General features: G+C 33.9%; 2 protein-coding genes across 4 annotated transcripts; both read right to left on the minus strand.

Annotated features, from left to right (window-relative positions):
* Positions 1 to 7,946: 7,946 nt before the first annotated feature.
* LOC105129565 (uncharacterized) lies at positions 7,947 to 12,453 on the minus strand. Its single transcript, XM_011031681.1, has 5 exons — positions 11,551 to 12,453; positions 10,160 to 10,227; positions 9,647 to 9,778; positions 8,869 to 9,030; positions 7,947 to 8,611 (listed from the first exon to the last, which is right to left on the minus strand). The coding sequence occupies exons 1-5, from the start codon at positions 12,011 to 12,013 to the stop codon at positions 8,390 to 8,392; spliced, it is 1,047 nt and encodes a 348-aa protein (XP_011029983.1). The 5' UTR covers positions 12,014 to 12,453; the 3' UTR covers positions 7,947 to 8,389.
* A 1,014-nt stretch (positions 12,454 to 13,467) lies between these two features.
* LOC105129564 (65-kDa microtubule-associated protein 3-like) lies at positions 13,468 to 20,068 on the minus strand. Of its 3 annotated transcripts, XR_843098.1 has the most exons (14): positions 18,365 to 18,396; positions 18,155 to 18,241; positions 17,802 to 18,008; positions 17,160 to 17,402; positions 16,857 to 17,066; positions 16,615 to 16,770; positions 16,368 to 16,527; positions 16,125 to 16,276; positions 15,945 to 16,032; positions 15,543 to 15,616; positions 15,394 to 15,468; positions 14,932 to 15,223; positions 14,733 to 14,834; positions 14,298 to 14,389 (listed from the first exon to the last, which is right to left on the minus strand). XR_843098.1 is itself a non-coding variant. In XM_011031679.1 (13 exons), exons 2-13 carry the CDS (start codon positions 18,224 to 18,226, stop codon positions 13,911 to 13,913), a joined length of 2,208 nt encoding a protein of 735 aa, XP_011029981.1. In that variant the 5' UTR covers positions 18,227 to 18,241; positions 19,820 to 20,068; the 3' UTR covers positions 13,468 to 13,910. The 3 variants fall into 3 exon arrangements, 2 of the variants coding, with proteins under 2 accessions (XP_011029981.1, XP_011029980.1); XM_011031679.1 differs by lacking the exons at positions 14,733 to 14,834; positions 18,365 to 18,396 and adding an exon at positions 19,820 to 20,068 and having other exon boundaries at positions 13,468 to 14,389; XM_011031678.1 differs by lacking the exon at positions 14,733 to 14,834 and having other exon boundaries at positions 13,468 to 14,389; positions 18,365 to 18,392.
* Between the last annotated feature and the right edge of the window lie 446 nt (positions 20,069 to 20,514).

Raw genomic sequence — 20,514 nt, forward strand, 5'->3', positions numbered from 1 at the left:
CAACCTCTCTAGCAGGAGGAGTAATTATTTTTTATTTGGTTTGATTTCTGTAAAAAAAAATAATTACATTAAATTTTTTTAATAAAAATCTAAAACTGATTCAAATCGATATGTTGGTTAAGTTTTTTAGAATAAAACCTGATTTAAACCGGTTTAACTTGGTTTTTTGATTTTTCTTGTTTTGACTCAGTTTTTTTAGGTTTTTTCTCAATTTGGGTTCAGTTTGATTTTGTTTTTTCGATTTCAAACTTATAAAATCAAACCGGCTAGCTTTTTTTAATTTTAATTAATTTTTTTCATGTTTTAATTTTTTTATTATTTTTTTCTAATTTTCTCGATTTACTTAGTTTTTTAGTTTTTTTTGCCCCCTTTCCAGTATATCCAGCTTTGGCCATTGCTGTCTTGAGCAGTTCATCACCGCTACCCGCTCAGTTTAATTCCAATCCAATTGGTACCAAGTCAGACCTAGAAGTTCTAATGCAACGATTACTACATGAACAGGTGGCTAATATCATTAACAAACCCGAATATTAGGAGCAAAGCCACCTTCATCACCAACAATAGAGTGAGAATTCAATACTATTTTGCAAACAATAGAGTGAAATATTATCATTCAATTTAAAAAAATGTAAATGCTAGCAAGTCGCTTGTAATTTTATACAAAGGCCTAATGTTATCCGTATCAAATCAGGGTTTAGGGTTTTACTTCAGCTTCTCTCTTTAGCTCTGCTTGCAGTATCTGCGATATAACAAGGTAAACTGTCACCTCTGAGCCTGAACCTGCTTGGTTTTATTTTTGTTTTCCTTTATCTTTCACATTGAAATAGCTTGCTTTCGTATAGTCACTGGGCCCTTTTATGTATCTTTGATTTTTGCATCAAGCTGTGTTTTAGCTTGTTCTTGTATAAATTTATGAACTTCATGGTAAACCATCATCTGGGTTTGAATAATTCTGAATTGGGTCAATAAGCTTTGTTGAAGTGAGGCTATGTGTGTATTTGTTTGATGGTCTGGCTATTAGTTTAGTGTAAATTTTGTTGCATAAATCAAGGGTTGTTCTTGGAGCTTAAGTATGTAAATTGGATTCTGTAATCTTGATTTACCTGGGATTGTATTGAAGGATTGATGCCAGCTTCCATTTAGTTGGATAACACCCTGTTAGGAACTCGTTGAACTGAACCCAGAAGCATTTATCAATTCTCATGTTTGGAACAATGCTGAGGGTCAAGAGTTGAATTCCGTATAGAATCCAACCTCTGAAATCCATACAAAAATAAATCAGACCCCAACCCCTGTGATTCGCTACAGTAACAGGGGGAATTGGCGTTAAAAATTAATATCCTAAAATGGCCATATTTTCTCCTCTCATTTTTGTACGATATGTGCTTCAAATTAATATAAAGAAAAGTTCATGATCTGTACCTTTGAGAATATAGATTTGGGGAGGTTAAGTTACATTTTGCTTAGTCTGTGGTAGATCATTTTCTCTCTTCTATTTAGGTTTGTTTCTTTCCAGTATTAGTAGCAATGTGGGGTTTCCAGAGAGAGGAAGAGAACAGCAGGGAAGACGGGAAACAGAATGAATTGAAATCACAGTAGGGATATTTGCTCCAAATACGAGAATCCAATCTATCTATCAATCGATTTCAATTTTAATATTAAAATTGAATTCAATCATAGCAGAGAATTGGTTCCATAACAACCTATAAGTCTTTTGGATTCCATTTCTCAGGCCTCCTGATTATTATGCGGAGATGGTGAAGTCGGATGGTCATATGGAGAAAGTGAAGAGCTGGCTCTTGGCAGAGAGGAGGAACATCAAGGAGGCTGAGGGAAGGAAAGCTTGATTAATACAGCAGCAATGAGGACTGCAAATTTTGACACGTAAATCTTACGAGATCATAGCCACCAATTAGACACGTGGAGTGAGGAGCGCATGGTCAAGTAGGACCAGCTGCCATTCACATGGAAAAGTGGTCCCTTAGTTTGAAAAGAAAATCACGGATTAGATTAAAAAAAAAAAAAACAAAATTCAAACATTTATAACGTATTTTAAAAAAACAATTAAATTAGGTAAAGATTTGATATAATTTAGTGAGCTTGACTGGATCAAAAATAATTGAATAATTAAAAAATATAACATAGTTTAATTAAAAAATTCAAGAAGATAAAAAATTAAAAAAATTATATTAAAATAAAATTCTAAATTGAGTTAATATTAAAAAATAAAATTAAAAAAATAAAATAAATCAACTTAAAAAAGTCAAGCCCAGGGAATCCCGGGTCAATTTAGCTACATAATTGTTAGGGGTTGGCATTTTCTCTTTATTCTGTGACTACAGTTTTATAGTTAAGCAGTGTGAACAGTTGTGATATGTTGCTAGCGTGTGATGTGACGCTATAAATTGTTTTTTAAGAGATTTTTTTAATATATATATATATATATATATTTTAAAAGATTTTTTTATATTAGTATATTAAAATAATTAAAAATGTATATTTTCAAATGAAACTCTTTTTTTAAATACGTTAAAATACACAAGTTCTGTTTTTTTTTTTTATGGCAATTTTTGTTTTCTGAGTTTTCTGCCAGGTTAATGCAGATGCTAAATCCACTAACCTTTCCTCCTTCAGCCCCAATTTGTAGGCATAAATCTCAAACAATTCTATACCTAAAATATGCTGCAGCTTGATGGTATGAGCTCATCAAAAAATACTGTTCATTGTCAATGGCCTAAAGTTCATGTAACTAGATAGGACCCGCGCTCTATTGTGTGCCTTCCAAATTCTTTTTCAAAGTCCAAAACAAAAAGGAAAAAGTCAAGGGAAGCGGTGCAAGTGGTAAGAAAATATCTAAAAGTCTTCTGAGATTTGATTGGATTTAATAGCATAAGCTAATTTAAATATTACGAACAAATAAATTGATGATAAAAAAAAAGATTAAGAAAACAAAACTAAGAATTCATGACTTGATCGTTATATTAAGATATTCTTTAAATAAAATTATAAAATTTAATTATAAAATAATTTAATATTTAATAATAAAATAAAAAAGCAATGAAAAAAAATTATTGTGAACTCGGGTTAATTCGTTAACCACGTAAAAAAAATAAAAACATGAAAATTAATTTTTAATAAATCAAATATTTAATAATAAAATTATAATAAAATTAATTTTAAAAAAATCTAACAAAAAAATAAAGTGAACTCATATTAGCCTTCAACACTTATGACTCTAGTTATAAATCCGAGACCAACACCATAGACAACAAATCTTAAAAACAACAAAGCAAAATTATATATCAATAAAATGTTAAAAGATAAAATTAAAAGAAAACTTTTAAAATTAAAAAAATATATAATTAAAAGAAAAAAAAATCTAAATTTAATACAAAAAATTTTGATATAAAATGTTGAACAAAGGAATTAAAAACATAATTTAATTAGGAAAATGATAAAAATAAATAAAAAAAATAATGATCAAATTTAAAATTTAAATAAAACCTAAAATGATAAGGGATGAAATTTAAAAAAAATAAATTAATCCAAATAGCAATAAAAACAATTCAAATATCAATAAAAAAATAGAACCAAATTATATGAAAAAACACAAAAAAAATAAAAAAAATCAATCGGAGCCCAGCAACTCATCCAACCACCACATGTGTAGTGCCATTGAAAAAACCAATATGAAACGCTTCTAATATTATCCTAGAAGACGGTATTTAAACAATGAATGATATAACATGTGCTATCGAAATGGCACAGATATCGTCCACATGTTAGCATATGTGTGACATGTAACCATATTTTTTTAAAAATAATATTTAATTATTTAAAAGATCAAATCACTATGGCTCATAATATAAATTATAAGAAAACACCAACTTAAAAAACATTGATACCCTCAATTGTGAGGTTTAAATTTTGGTGTGGATGCATTTATATTATTTTTAAATATATTAAAAGACTCCATCAAACTGAATAACCTATTAATTAAAAAAAACATGAAAATACACAAATTCTTATGCTTGTTAGGTTTTTTTTTTTTTTTTGCTTTTAAAGTTATGAAAATCTTTATATTATTCTAAAAACAATGTTTTTAAAAAATCAAAATAACCCAGTTAGACCTTTAAACAAATTTACTTCCATATATGATGTAGTGTTTATAATATACTAATGCAAAGTTAAAAGAACAAATCATCCCAAACAATTGTACAATGTTGGGAGAATTTTTTGGAAACTATCAGAGTGCCCCAAGAGTAAGCTAACAAATTTTTTATTGGAAGGTAAAAAATATAACAAATTTTTTGCCTTTTTTGTCCTTCTTTTCTTTCAGTTAGAACTTTCACCTAAGTATGTAAAGGTCGGATTGATTATCATCAAACAATCGAATCCCAGCTTCCATTGTAACTGTACAGAGAAAGACACAAGGAAAAGAGCAATTTAAGAGTCCAGAGACGTCAAAGAGGTGCCACTAGAGTGAATGAGAAGCTAATCAGATGGCTCCATGTGCTGTTCTTGTTTGGTACAAAGGACCTTTTGCTTAGTTTAATGAAGAGAAGCCCCACATCCCTGTTGGCAAGAAGCTTCTCAGAATACATTGATGACTAAACAAGAGCATATAATATGTCATCTCCCATTGAAAAAGCTTCCTCTGCACTCTCTTTAGCCTATCAATACAAGGCTTTAAAAGGGCTCTTTGCCTCCTCACAGCAACACCCTCTCCCTTCAGGTTTTTGTCAGACATCATATCCATTGATTCTCCCTAGACTTCATAACCATGTTCGAGTCTACAGTAGAACTGATCGCTCAGGCGGCTTCCAATTCTCTTGTGATCTTCTGCTTTTGCAATCTGATCATCGTCATGATTCTCATGGGCTCAAAACCTGTCTCTAACTTTGGTCAAGAAAGCGAAATTCCCCAGTCAATGGTCACCAACACACACACAAAGGTGAAAGAAGATATTCTGGCCATGCCTTCACTTGATGGAAACAAGAAGCCTTCACTGGATGAAGACAAAATGTCAACGGACGACGGGAGAGTGTCAATTACCCTGGAAGAACCCACTGGCGATGACGATGAAGAAGAAAATGGAAATGATAATGAAGAGGATGAGGATGAGGATGAGCTGAGGAGAAGAGTTGAAGAATTTATCAACAAGGTCAATCATGGATGGAGGACAGAATCATCAAGGCACCATGCTTAGCCTAGAAATAACTTGATAGGAGTTTATGAAGGGTTGGTCAATAACTTAGAAATGTAACACTGCCTGAGTTTGTTCTGGTCATCATCTCTCCACGTTATTGTACATGTCTAGTGATGATGATACAACTCACTGAGAAAATTTTGATTGCAATGGTGGAAAGAAATATCAGAACATCACTGTTAAGAAAAATGAAAATTACTGTTCCACTGCAATTTCTTGATTACCTACTCATGTTTTGGACTGTAGTGTGGTACACAAAGTTTCAGCCATCTTCTTTAGCAGTAACGTGTGACCCACTTGCGAAACTATCAGCGTACTTTGTGGTGTGAAAGTAAAGGAAGTAAATAGTTATTTGTGTAGGATTTTAGCAAGTACAGCCATGGCTGCCACTTAGATTTTAACCGTGTGCAAATCACATTCGCCCAGGTGATTTGCAGGCACAGTTAGGATTCACAACTACATGTTGTCCCAACATTTTTAGGGTAAAGTTTGATTACAGTTTTTGAACAAAAGAGAAACAGGCGGATGAGGTAGAAGGGCATGTTCCTCTGTCCTTGCTTGTTTAGAAAGTAAAATCCCCTAAAAAACCGCTTCAAAAACATTTATTTATATGTTTTTTTTATATTAATTCTAACTAAACACATTTTTATCTATTATTATTATTATATTAGCATGCGCTTTGAAGGATAATATAAATTTTTTAAAATAAAAAATATTAATAATATAAAAATATTTTAAGCATCTTGAATCTAATAATTATCCTAATTTCAGGTTTGGGCAGGTAATAATTAAAATATTAATAATTATAATTTTTTATTTTTATAATTTTTTTTTAATCATCCTTGAAATATCCTAAATAAAAATAAAAATTTAGAAATTATTTATAAAAATAAATTATCACAAAAATCTAATTTAATATTTTAGATTTAAAAATTCAAATCATATCTTCCTATTAAAAAAATATTTTTTTTATGTTTATGAATTTTATTCCTTCATTATAAATTTTATCTTTTCTTTTTTTTTCTATGATTTTTTATTTTTTAATCAAATTCAATGCAAAAAAATGTTAATTTAATGGTGATCCTTTCTATTTTTTCACCACCAACAACATTATTTTATATTTTTTTAACAATACTGGACTATATATATGTTTAGTTTTATTATATATATTTTCATCCATAGTACACGAAAGAAAAGTTTATTTTTGAAAAATTTAAATAAATCACTTAGAATCCGATTTTTTTTTCATTCTTTTCTTTTTCAATATAACAAATTTATAAAATAAGTAAAAAAAATAAAAAAAAAAGTTTGCAATTAAGCTTTATTGCATATGAATAAAAAATCTTGCTTGATTGCTTGTTTTTGCAATTCAATTATGATTTTAAAAAATTTTAAATTTTTTAACTCAGGCATGTAGTTCTAGCAAATTCAGGTGCATTGTTTTATCAGACTTATGCATAGATCTGGTAACTATGCCAAACCTAAATATGATTGTCAGACTTAATATTCTTGGATTCTGAATAGTTGCCAGTTAATAAAACTTATGAATTTAACAATTTTATATCAGATCCAAGATGTAAAGTGGCATAGAAAAAATAATAAATGAAAAGAAAAAAAAAGCAAAAAAAACTTCTTATAAAGATAGGAAAAATTAAAAATAAAATTACTATTATAATCAATAAGAAAATATCTTTTAATCTATAGTAATTTTTCTATTTAACTTTTATTATAATACACCATTAACCAAATGCAACAGTAGCAAAATCCAGTTGTACAGTGCAGCCTTTGAATTATCAAATATACAACAGAATGCAAGTACAGCCTCCATGGTGTCATGGATGATTATCTGTTCTTGACTGCGATTCTCTTTCACATGGATAAGGACTAAATAGGCATTGAAAAAGTGGATTCAGCCATGGAATGGGCACAAGGACGAGCCCAAAAGGCAACTATGGATGGAGTATCTTTGCTTAAACAAGAGTTACTTTTAATAATTGAAAGCCTAATTTAGCTTGGCTTCTCCATCCACATGGATAAAGAAAGCGCGACACAAAGGGTACAAAGAACAAGTTTGAAAGTAGCACGAGATGCTATTTTTATTAGGGTTCTTATAAAAGAGATTAATTGTCTGCTCAAACTATCCATATACAAAGGCAAGTGCATGACCGGAGAACCTAAGCAAGAATTTCAAAAGATAAGATGACTGTTGATCATGCAACTCCAAAATATGTTACATCACTACTAAATGCACAAGGACAGAGTTAACATAATTTGATTTGACAACGATTTATGAACTAACCACTTTTTAATCTTGTTTGTACTTGGATTGTGGTCTCAATCAAGACTGGGGACAGAAACTGGCTATCTTATGAAGGCAACTAAGATTCCTTGCTTATCTTGAAATGGAACATCTTTTGCATGCTTGGTTCTGGGTCCCCTAACATTAGGTATCGTGGAGGGTGAACTTGTCAGGATCCCATCTTGTATTGGATGCGGAGTACAGTGATCTGGTTTCTAAGTCGGATTTGAGCAGAGGCTCTTGCACTGTGCTATGGAAGGTCTTCCAGGCTACATGATGAGATTAAAGAGAGGGTCTCCGCAAATCTGGAAGATCTTCCAGGCAAAATGATGAGATTAAAGAGAGGGTCTCCGCAAATCTGGAAGAGATTTGCAGTGAAAATGATTTCAGATAAATCTCAACTAGTAAAATTCTGATAGAGGACAAGGGCAAATCACGTGCTGAAAGAGAGATTCGAAGCCTTGTTCAAGTCATTGATGACCAAAATATCATCCATTTAAATTTGTACGGTTACAAAGAACTAAATCAGAAGAATGACACACCAGTTTTCATACAGCTAAAAAGCGACAACACAACGCTACAAAACACAAGATTACAACTGCAGAAAAAGATGCTAAACTACTGCAAGTCCTGCCTAAAGCTAACGAAAGAGAGTACACTTCTGGGTTAAAATCCATATGATGTTAAACCCTGAATATTTCTCAATGAATAGCCGACGGGTTTATATTTCTCTAAGTTTGAATCGGCAGAAATGCTGCGGTATCTGCAGCAAAACAATGTAGATACAAACATCATCAGTAGGAAACCTCACAGTTTGAATGATAATGACCTTCAGATCCATTACGAAAGTGAAGTTCTGTTATCTGCAGGTGGATCCCTATTTAGGCTTGCATGGGGTTAAGAGAAGCTGGGTTGTCTCCATGTAATGGAGATGGTATGGCAATAGGTCTTACTCCACCATAAGACCCCTTCATTTCTTCTGGGGAGATCACATTGATTGTAGCTGGAATAGTAGCTGGAATGACAGCCAGTGCAGGTTCAATTCTCTGCTTCTTGTGCTTTGACTCCTGCTGATGACCTAGTAGAAAACTGCCCACGACAACCTGATGTACTCAACACAAACAACAAAGAAGAAATTAACACAGTGAAACCTCTGGTGCAATTTCCTCAATAGAATTGAATTAATTGACTTACAATACAGGACACACTCATTATTTACACAATTTACTATCACTTCGATATTGTACAACAGAGCAAAAGGTGAAAAACTAAATAATTATTTCGAAATTTGAAGACATCCAGCAGCACTTGATCTTTTTCTAATTTCCTTTTCATTTGATCTTCTAACAGAATAGTGTACCTGCACAGGGCCGGCAGCTACCAGCAGACCAGCAAGTCCTCCCCCCACAACACGACCATCTGGACCTGCCAAAGAGACACTCATCCCACCAGATCTGCCCTTTGTTCCTCCATTTTCAGAGGGCATAAATGACCCAGATAAAGAAAGTATCTCAAAACGACCCTGAAAATAATGGATCGATGGTTTCCCGTGAGAAAGAAAGCCTTGAAATAAGGAAGGTAACATGATTTTGAAGTTGAAGCGATGAGATGGTAGAACATCCAAAAACTTATATCAATCAGGTAAAAGAAAATATTACAAAGAATGTTACTAGAACAACACAAAACATAGTCGAGGCCATCCATGTGAGATAAAATAAAATTAAATTGAAAATGATCCACAGGTCATGACATTTTAGTGGGATCAGTAGATGATAAGGAAAGTTCATTCAAGGACAACATCAGTTCAATTATTGCAGTATAATAATTATGTTTGGCAAAGTTCTAGCAAGTCTTTCATTTCTAATCTACATCAAACACAAACTCCATGCAATATTTAAAACACCAACTCCTAAACAAGAAACACATAACAACGACAATATAAGATTCATTTGCTGATATATGTCTCTGATATCTAAGACTCAAAGCAGCTTATGCTATAACACAATCTTTCTTTTTTCTTTTGAAAGTGTCAGGCTCTTAGCAACTCTTTGAAGTGCTTCCGTAGAAAATTAATTGGTCATCTGAGCATAAAACTTAATTATACGAATATTACAATATCAAAGGATGAAGAGCCACACCTCATATGTTAGAGTACCACCAGAAGAAGTAGGTTGACGAAGTGTAACATTAGAGATAGTCCCATTTGCAGAAAGAATGCATATAGCACGAGCTCCTTGTTGCGAAAAGGACATGACCTTCATTGTCACATCCTATAACAGCAACAACAACCACAACAATGACAGTAAGAAACCCAAAAAAAAAAAAACCCACAGAAAGAAAAATGACTAGATATTGAGACAGTGCAAAGCATCTGTGTATTTAAACTGATTGTTAGGGGAGTTCAGATCACAGACCACCTTGAAATAAAAGAGGATGGTTGCATGCATGAGAAATTAGACCCATTTTGCATGGGTAGTTGGAGAATGAATATGCTGAGACTATACATTTTCTCTTGTCATATAAGCATGTTAAATTAACTTATTTATGAGACATTGAGAATTTCAAAATTTGAGTTCACTTGGGAGACAAATTGACGCCAATTGAATCCTTATATTATACCAAGGTTCATTTAGAACAACTGCAAGGAATACCTCGCCAGCATTAACAGTGATCACATGGGGCATGAAATTAGTGCCAACAAAGTATGCAATTTTGTCACCTGCAACAAAGATATTTCAAGAAATCAGCATAAAAATACCAATTAAAAATACTCAGGAATCATACAAAAAACCAGTCACTGTACTTGGCCTAAAAACTTGACATCTGCCAATTAAAAGAAAAACACAGTTTGACTTCAGAGGTGGTAAGTACATCAAGAAAGGAAAAATCAGTCAGTTTTCCCAAGGATCAGTCTAATAAGTTATTCAAGGAAAATGAAATAGGGGATGTATTATTTCACATAATTTGTTACATCTCACATAACAAACAACCCTTTACATTGAGGGGCAACAGGTATTGTATCAAGGCATTTAGTTTAAAACTTGGCCTTCAGTATCATTTGAATACATCTACTGATTTGTTTTAGAAAGGAATGTTTAAAAACAAAATGAAAATGAATAGAGATGCATAAAGTTTTGCAAAACATAATTGCATAAGCAGCAAACAAACACTTGCATGAAACAGTACATTTAGTTAGAGAATGCAAAAGGCCTTCGCAGTTATTTTCATAAAATGATGGTGGCAACTGTACCCAGATCCCATTCCATCCAAAGCACCCCTGAATGGCTTTCTTTTTATGTGATTTTAATACAAGGCAATTAAGCCCAATACAATCTTTATGCCTTATTGCTCTGCTCCTTGTCAATTTTCATATTTTCTTGGTAATTTTTAACATTAAAAGCCAGAGTTCAAAGGCTATTAAATAAAGACCCATCTCCAGACAGATGGGATCCAACCATATCAGATAACCAACAGATTTTGCTGTCCAACAAAGAGGCAACTCGAGAAATATTCTTGAGTTTTCTAGCAGAACTGTGCAAATTTCCCCCCTTAAAAGGCAAGAAGTACAGTTTTGTATCTAGAAGAAGAAGAAAAGATTCCTCCATGTTACATCATTATCAAATCCTCTTCTCATTCACTTCTACCATTAAATCCAGTTCTGGGGGTTTGAAAGAAAATGTCAGAGCTAATGGTCCCACTCTCACTCTCACTCTCACTGTCTCACGTCAAACCCAACAGTGTCCTCTATAATTCTACTGGAAGATCCATATCACAAACAAAATATCAGTCTAGTCCCATTTCAGATTTCACCACTCAAACACAACCGTGAAAAAACATCAAAAAACAAATCATCATTTACACCCAACTCGATGATTTAACAATATATCATGAATTCATGATTCCTGGATGTAACAGTAAAACATTAAAACATATTAATAAAAATAAAAATAAAAATTAACAGTAACAGTAACTAAAACTAAAACTTCAAAAAAAATCAAAATTTATAACATCAACAAGAACCGATCTTTTCTGTTCATTTTACCTGTGCTCTCATATTCATAATTATGTTGCTTCTTCACTGACTCCAGCGGCCGCCCTCTACCCCGTTTCCATGCATAATAGTCTCCGGTAAGCGGAATAGAGGACGATATTGGCATTGGTGACAGCGCTATAGCTAAAGTACCATCAGGAGCATACTTTCTAGGCCTCCCCCTTTTCTTCTTTCCCGCAGTATCAGTACCGACCGCACTCACAGGAGAAGCACCCACCTGTGGGGCACCAAGCTGTCCAGGATCAGGGTTTGGACTAGGGTTCAAGTTAGAGTTAGAGTTCGGGTTCGGGTTATGGTTATTGTTCTGGTTCAGGTTTGGGTTTGGGTTTGGACTAGGGCTGGAGTTTTCATTTCTGGGTGCCACCCTGAAGCCATCAGGAGCTTCTTCTGCCTTAACTGTTACACCTGAACTTACTGTTATTCCCTCTTTTGCCTCCATCACTTCATAGATCATTCAAAAAGACCTTACACCCTAGAGCTTAACACACACGAAAAATCAGAACTTTTTCAAGTTCAAGTGCTTGGTATACAATAAAAAAAAACACAAAACCAGCTTACAGATCAGGGTTTTTAGGAGAAAATGAGCTCAAAAAGGCTTGTTAAGCTTCAAGAAAACACGAAAGATTCAAACTTTGCTTTGAATCTTCAAAGATTAGCAAATTTTTGGTGGGTTTTGTGGCTTAAATCTCCAGCATTGCATAGAATGCTCAGAGCTTCAATGGTGGGTTTTTTGTGTTACTGAAAATTAACATCAAAGTTGCAAAAATTACAGAGAAAAATTGCAAAAAAATAAAATTTCGAGGGGATTGCAGAATTTCTTCAACGAAAAAGAAATTAGGGTTTTGCAGGAAAATGAGGTGAAATAAATAAAGTAGGGAAAATGGAAAAAATAAAATATAAAATAAATCCATATGTGATTTAATAATGTTGAATTTAATTAATAAATCAAATATTTTAATTGAATAATTCAAAGTATAAATTTTGGTTAATAAAAGATTTCACGTCCGTCTTGGAAATTTAATAAGATTGATTTTAATAATAAATGGCAGAGATTGTAAATTTTTTGAGTTATTAAAAAAGTGATATGATTTAGGAAAAGAAAATGGCTTTTTGCATTTTAAATTTGGCCCTTTAATTATTAAAATCTTAAAAAAATATTTTAGAAGCTGTAAAGGCAAGGTTGGATGCCATGCCAATTTTCCAACTACTGACATCTTCCTTTGTCTTAAAGTTTGACCATACAATATTTAAATTAATTAATCACCCCTATTGTTTTTAGAATCTACCATTAATGCCACTCTAAAATGCTTAGCAGCTCTTCTACCCAAAAGAAGAAGGCAAAACCTAACCAGAAGCAGCCATGCACAAGTTCATGTTTTTTCTGATATAGGCTTTCATTTTCTCCGCTGAGTATTGTTTTGGACCATTGACCATCCCCATGTTAATCAATTTTGTTCTTCCATTGATTTTATGTTATTGTTTAAGGTTTAAATGCATTCATTTAAATATTTATGATCCAGTAAGACTCATCGGAAAGGGGAAAACAAAAAAAAAGCATGCAATCCCATGTCTTGTGTTTGAATTGTAAGAGAATTAATAACACAATTATAAAATCTACCAACATGACAATTTCGATGACTAGTCAACTTGTAGTCTGGTCTGGAAAAAGTTTTTTTTGTTTTGAATTCTTTGTTTTATTTAAAAACATAATTTAAATTGATTTACTGACCCCTGAATCAACCCGTCTAACCTCTGATGCCGGTGAAGCTGGCTCTGAAGTGGATATTATAACTATGCTTAAGAAGCTTCCTGCAAGATAAATCCATCTTTACCCTGGGAATCTTCTACAGATTTGTTCTTATTGCACTGTAGAGGCTCAAAAGGAAGAAAAACGACAAGAACACGGACTAGGAAAGTGGTCTTTTATTTTGTAACAGAGACATCACAAAAGGGCTACATGGGAAAAGAAAAGGCTTCTTAGAACTGCTAGTTCAGTACAAGACTTTTACTTCAGTTACCTAAAAAATGTTGATAGAAATTGACGGCTATTAGCGCATCAAGAAAAACATTCACAGGAAAGAAAAACAGTGTCTTAACTCTTTTGGAGCTCTCTTTCGAGTGCTTGATAGAGAGCTCCAAAAGAAACATCACTGAAAATTAAGAGAAGCTAGCATCGATCAAGAGGTAACAGTTTTAACTTAAACCACGTTTCGATGCTCGTAGACTGTACACCATCAAAAAGCCAATTACAATTGACTTACTCCAGAACTAGTCCCTGGAAAAGATCATACGAATAGAAAAGGTAAGATCAATTAGATCAACAAGCTATGGCAGCACACACTCATTCAAGTTCACCAATGGTTTGGGTTTAGTTGTATGACTGATTTTATGTGCGTGTTGGGAAGAACGAAGCCTGCTCTTCTTTCCTCGAAAGAATACTCAATTTCTTCAGGGGTTTCAACTGGATTAACTGCAAATGGAACTGGTGGAGGGGCAGGGGTCATAGCCGTCTGCATTGGTACTGATACTGTTGAAGGTGTCATGGGCATAGGAATTGGCATTGCCTTTGGAGTCCTCCTATTCTCTTCATCTGCAATAGTATTTGTCTTCGAAGGAGTTTTAAAGGACACATCATTTATCGGAAGTGTCTTCTTAAATGTGTCATTGTGTGGTGTTGTCGCTTCTTCCAAGATGTTGGATTTTGATGAAACAGTGGAAGAAATAGGTGAGAAAGGTTGCCGCAGCATTGGTGACTGTGGTTCACGAGCATTTACAGCACCAAACGAGTGTTTCTTCGTAGCAAGACCAGCAATATCCAACCCTCTCCTACCTGCAAAATTGTAGAAAGAAAATGAAATAACAAATTAAAAGAGATTCAAACTTGCCAATAAGCATACACTTGGCTGCTTAAGCAATCTACTAGATATCTAATCCTTACCACATCATCTTGGCTGCTTAAGCAATCCTACTAGATATCTAATCCTTACCACATCATTTTCATTTCTCGGACCATCAATGGTCCAGACACGATTAAGAAAAAAAAGAACTCTGTTAAGACTTAAGGTTGTGTTTGAATGGAATATTAACAGATAGTGTCTAAAGGCTGTCCATGCTCTGTTGTGCAAACATCATCTGATAGAGTCAACAGAAATACTCAAAGAGACAGTACATACTTCATCGTCAACAACAAGTAAATAGTGAAGAACCAGTTGATATTCTTCCCAGACCCCGAGGAAAAGTGGCAAGCCGTTATTGCTCGGTTTCAATTATATCATCTTCAACAGAAAAGGGAAAATGGAAATTATTTAGAACAGAAGTTATGGCTACAAACTCCTTAGTAATCTATAACCTTTGCATTTCAAAATAACTTACCAGCCGATAAAGCATCAAAGCCATCATCCTGTTGGGGTTTCAAATGATCATTTTGATGTGTTCGATCTACTTTATTGCCAGCACGTGGATGTGGTGTAGCTTTGCTAGAGTGAGGTAAATCAGGTCTAGGAGTCTGAAGCATTGTTCCTCCGAGGGAAAGTCTCCTATTGCTTGCACCTCCAGTTGAAACTCTAGGGGTTTTTTTCACACTCGGGGGCTTTGAAGGGCTTGGCTTTGACCCATAAAGGGCCTCCTGCTCAGCTATCAGTTGTCCCTGCAGTTTCTTCTGGTCCTATAATAAATTAAACCACCACAAACATATCAGAATAAGCATATCCCTCGTATAAAAGGCATCTAGAAAGCACCCATGATATAGTATAGTAAAAAAGACTCATGAATGACTGAATAAGATATAATTGAGTCTGTTTTTATTAGACAGACTGAGAATTCACAGATTCATACCCGCTGCCTCCGTCTTTCTTCCTCTTTCTCCTGGCGTAATATGGTGTACTCTTCAAGCATGGAAAGAAGGCGAATCTGGACATGGGTAGGAAAAGGTTAATCCTTAATAAAGATGCATGATGAGTTTAAGAAATAAATACTGGACTTACACCATCATATAAGAATTCAGCACCTCTCTCCTTTTCCCATGCCATGGTTTTTGAAGCCAATGCCTCCACCATACCTGCCCCCATATGGAAAAGGAAGCTTATTATAATAAGATGAGGAGCAAGCCTTTTAAAAAATGTATAGAAATAACAACAGATGCTTGCTGCATGATGGAGAAAAGGACTCTGAGCGATCAAATAAAATCAATCAACAGAATAAAACCCATGGACTATAAAAGGTTCACATGGTGCAATAAAAAGTTGTCCTGAGTGAGCAAATCATGATGAAATATAAATGCAGCTATCCATACCATGTCCTATAAATAAAACGCAGGCTATCTATATCATGCAACTTGATTCTGCCCTTTTGCACATTTTACCAACCATTGAAAAAAAACCCTGTACCTGGCATTTTATTAACCAAAGAACGAGCTTTCTCAGCACGCTTTAGAATAAGATGAGTGCCTCTCCCAGCATTGTATCGGTTGTCATCCTATACAGCCATCAAATTATAAGTAACAATTAAGCAAGAAAATCAATTAATGACAAATAAAAGTTACATAAGACATGACATAGGCACTTAACCCTGTTATACTCCTCAAGCCAACTCTCCTCTTCACATGCATTCAACCATTTCTCAACCTTTTCAAGTATTTCTTTCCTGCTAAAAGCTTCCTCCTTAATGTTAGCAATTTGAAGCTCAATTTGCTCAAGTATACTCGCAGGGTCCAGGTTTCCTGCAACAGTATGGACGAAAAAAGGCATTCCGTAAAATGGTAGACATATGAGTAGCATTTAATTTATGATGACCCATCATAAAAAATATACCAGATCCTATGACTTCAACAGCATATTCTACTGCAGCATCTGTTTCTGGAATCATATGCATTTTTCTGCAGATCTCCTCCAGTTCTGACCTCTTCTTCAGAACTAGCTCCTTCATCTTGCTTGACTTCAACTCTTCCAAACGAGAAACTTCAGCCTCAACCTGTATATTATATACTTACTCTTTGAGCTAACTGTTCATTTTTACGGGAAAAAAAAGGCATGAAACTATGAAACATCTGTAACTCACATATTTTATGAAATCCAGAGAAAGTGTGTTTGGTTCTGTTATTTCATGCTCTGAAGCAGCTATATTGCATGTAACATGTTGAAATTCTTGCTGCTCCTCGACAGGGGTATCCATCAAATTCCATAGTTCCAACATTGTAGTTGCAAGATCTTGCAGCTATAACCACACAAAGGCACTACATGGTCAGTTTAAGATAAAACATTCAGGATAAAAAATTGACAAAAATTCAACCCAATACTCACCCTTTGCATTCTATGTATTTTAACCTCTCGCAATTTGTGTATTGCAGCAGCCAAAAGCTGAATTGTATGATTACTTATGTCCCTCGATCCTCCAGAATCACCAAAACTTGTATGGACCTCACTAGCTGTGTGCTTGAAATCCATACCAAGCACTAAGCAGAGTGCATTCAAAGTATCTAGATGCTGCTGAACCTGCTTCAAGCGATCACTCTGCAAATAGAAAAGATGATCAGGAGGTAAAAACTAAAGACATGAAGTAAATGACAGAACACAGATGATGAAGAATGAAGAAAATAATCCAACCTTTTCTTTCTCAAGTTCATGCAGCTGTCTGTGCAGTTCTTCCAGCCTTCTCAAGGAGAGATCAGCTTCATCAACTAATATATTATGATCAGCAGATCCATAGATCTCACTTGAGATCTTCCGTATGTCCTCTACAACCTCATGAAACTGCTTTCTTCTATCCAATTTCCTCTTCCTCATCTCCTCAAGTTGTGGAAGAATTCTTCCAAGCTCTTCTTTCAAGCTTCCAGCATTTTGATCAGCCTGTTTGTAAAATTAAGGGAAAAGGGAGGATTAAAACCATATTTAATCTATGCACCAGATTTCATACCTTTATGATGCGTGGTTGCTGATCTATTCATGTATGAGCAACTATATTGATGTATTTTAAACTTATTACATTACTAAACGTCGATCTCAGCTCCAACTTTTTCATATTCTACAACAACAATTTTGTCATAAAACTGTTGCCAGTAAACTATGGTCAGTGGTAGCTGACTGACCAATGATGCCAATTGAATTATTTCTAATGACTATTGCATGTAATCCCAACTCAGTTATCCATTTTCATAATCCACCAGACAATTTATAGAAGTTCAAAATAAATTAAATCAAGTTAGTTATAAAAAGAAACAGAACAGAGACGGTATTCTAAAACCTAACCTGTCGGATATGTACTGGTCTTTCCCCCATTGAAGAACAGATGACAGCCAATTCTGCTTCAGAATCAGCTATTGCCTGTCGTAACTGAGCTCTGTTCCGGTTCGCCTGGTCCACCTTCCTTCTATATACCTCAAGACACTCTTGTTCAAGCTCAAGCAGCATTTTATCCCTATCAGTGTCTGTTTCCCCTACTTCATTCCAAATTATCTGATTTTCATTTGGGACAGAAAAAATAATGGGTTCAGATTCTACAGTTAAGCCCACTAGAAAAAACACAGAAAAGAAATACAAGACTACAACCTAGAAAGGAAGATTATTTTATAAAGTTTCTTTTATCTAATAGAAAAATAAACCTGCAATTCATATAAAAGGGTTCCACAAGTTGTTTCCACTTGCAGAAGTGGATCGCTCTGGACATTAGACATGTTGATTACTCGCCTCTACCAAAAAAAGAGAAAAAAGGAAATGGTTAGAAAGATACGTAATAAAAAGAGAAAGGAAAAAAAAGAGAGAGAGAAGACCGATTAAGCAAAAATCAATAAATCATAATCAGCATTTAGCACCATAAATCGACAGGCGGAAACACATCTCACATGCTGAAATGCTACGCGGAAACAGTGATTAATATATTTGATGTAACAACGAAAAGAGTAAAGCTTCAAGAAAAATTGTCTGTCAAGAAAAAACTTCAAGAACACACATGGGCCATCAGATTAGCAGGCCCGCAATTGGTCCCCCTTCAAGATCGATGATCCAACTATCCGTATGGATTCTTAAAGTTTTTACTTAATGTTTAGCATTTTTGTATAGAAAAGACCAGTCCGCCGTAGCTATATGGGATTCAAAGTTTGAAACACCATCCTTCTACCACTTTTTTTTGAAAAAGACAGTAAACATTGTCATTCTTTCTTTATAAGATCCTCAAAATTCCTTAAAAGAGATCTAAATCCACATAGCAATAAATTTTATCCACTTTAACACCCTCCATAAACTTAAACCTAGTTTACATATATGGCGTGTAATTTAATTATCAGAGTGAATCAGACTACAGCCTTAAAAGGGAAAGCAATCAGAAATCAAGGTAATTTCCGTATAATAGTTTTTAAAAACATTCTATTTCTAGCTTCGATCTCGCATGTTTCATGGATATTCTAAACAGAAACCTCTATTCAAACTATAACTAACGTTTTTAAAAAAAAAGAAAGAAAGAAAGAAAAAGCCAATCAAACAACAAGAACCTTCTAATTATAAGACTTTAATTTCTTAATTTTGGTTACTCGTATTTCTACATAAAAGCTTCAGTTTCGGTTAGTTAAAACCCTAATCAGAGCCCTAACCTATGTATAATTAACAAGATAATTCCTTTTCAATTTGGCGATAAAATTAGTGATTTCCAAAGAAAATGCCACAAAATAGCAGCTCAAAAAAATCAAAAACCAATTCAAACCCAATACTTTGTTTGGTTCCTGAGAAAATCCATGAAAGAAAAGCAACAATTCTAGATTTCGAACACTTATCAGCTCAAATTTTCTCTACCTTGAGTTCTAACAAACAACTGAACCTCAAATTTTCATAATTTTCATTTTCTCTGCAGCCAAACAAAGAATTGCAAAAATTTGAAAGTTAGAAGAAAATCTCAGTTATTGTATAACATAATCAAACCTTAAACCATACGAAATGCTTATTAACACGCTGATTCATCTTTTTTTCTATGAAAATAAAATCAAATTCCAGCTCAACGAAATCGAAAAACTACGAAAAATACAAACCTAAACTTTTGTTTGATTCCTGATAAAATCCAGGAAAAGAAACTCTCAAAGTTTCCAAAAATAAATTCAAAAGGAAAAAACAAATGTCAAACGCACAGTTAAAATTCTCCCTCAACTCAGTCCAAAATAAAATCCTAACCAACAAATCAGATTGACCAACCACAATTCCATCGCTTTCTCAGCAACCAAACAGAAATTCAAGCAAGCCAAAAATCCCAAGTAGAGAGCGAGGGAGATCAAAGCACAAACCTAAACAAAACAGTGGTTTTGTCCAAAACTTCTTCCGTCGTTTGATTTTCCCGAGAAAATGTGAGTGTCGGTTTGTTTTCTTTTCGATTTTCCTGAGAAGATTCAGATGGTGTTAAGAAACAAGAGCGAGAAATAAGGTTTCGAATTTTTGGACGATCCAGCAGAGAGAGAGAGAGAGAGAGAGCCCTTTAAGGAAAAAAAGGACCGTTGAAATAAAGAGAGGGCGCTTGTTAAGGATTTTTTTTTTTTTTTTAATGATGATTGATTTGAATTTCAAATTTCTATGATCATCAATCAAGTCATAGATCTAAATCATCTACGATCACTTGTACAGAATCCATTAATCTACACCGTTAGATGTTTTGTGTGTTATTTGTACCAATAGGAGAGTAACATGTCAGCATATGTGATTTGAAATGGACACCTGTGAAAATAAATGTTGGAGGTTTCAATTATCCTAAGCAAGCCCATGCTTCGGTGTCGTTTTCATTGGCTTGCAATGGCCCATTTCTAATATAGTTACTAAATCAGACCGTTCCACCCGTGCAAGACCGATTATAAGTCGGGCGGATTAATATAAAAATTCCTTAAAAAAAGTTAATGAAATATTTTTATTAGATTTTAATTAAATTATGAATTAATTTGGATTTCTTATTTGGTCACAATGAGTGAACTCTTGAATATTTTGTTTAATT

Source organism: Populus euphratica, unplaced genomic scaffold (assembly GCF_000495115.2).
Source record: "Populus euphratica unplaced genomic scaffold, PopEup_1.0 scaffold16.1, whole genome shotgun sequence".
Classification (NCBI taxonomy): Eukaryota; Viridiplantae; Streptophyta; class Magnoliopsida; order Malpighiales; family Salicaceae; genus Populus; species Populus euphratica.

What these genes read in the sequence shown, in the direction of transcription:
- LOC105129565 (XM_011031681.1), bottom strand. Translation starts at nt 12,013, where the DNA reads ATGATCTATGAAGTGATGGAGGCAAAAGAGGGAATAACAGTAAGTTCA. An exon ending in TTATGAATATGAGAGCACAG is followed by an intron (nt 10,228 to 11,550) that starts GTAAAATGAACA and finishes TCTTTGTTGCAG; the next exon opens with GTGACAAAATTGCATACTTT. An exon ending in TCACTGTTAATGCTGGCGAG is followed by an intron (nt 9,779 to 10,159) that starts GTATTCCTTGCA and finishes TTGCTGTTATAG; the next exon opens with GATGTGACAATGAAGGTCAT.
- LOC105129564 (XM_011031678.1), bottom strand. An exon ending in CCCTTTTATATGAATTGCAG is followed by an intron (nt 18,009 to 18,154) that starts GTTTATTTTTCT and finishes AATGAAAATCAG; the next exon opens with ATAATTTGGAATGAAGTAGG. An exon ending in CTGAATTCTTATATGATGGT is followed by an intron (nt 15,469 to 15,542) that starts GTAAGTCCAGTA and finishes ACCCATGTCCAG; the next exon opens with ATTCGCCTTCTTTCCATGCT.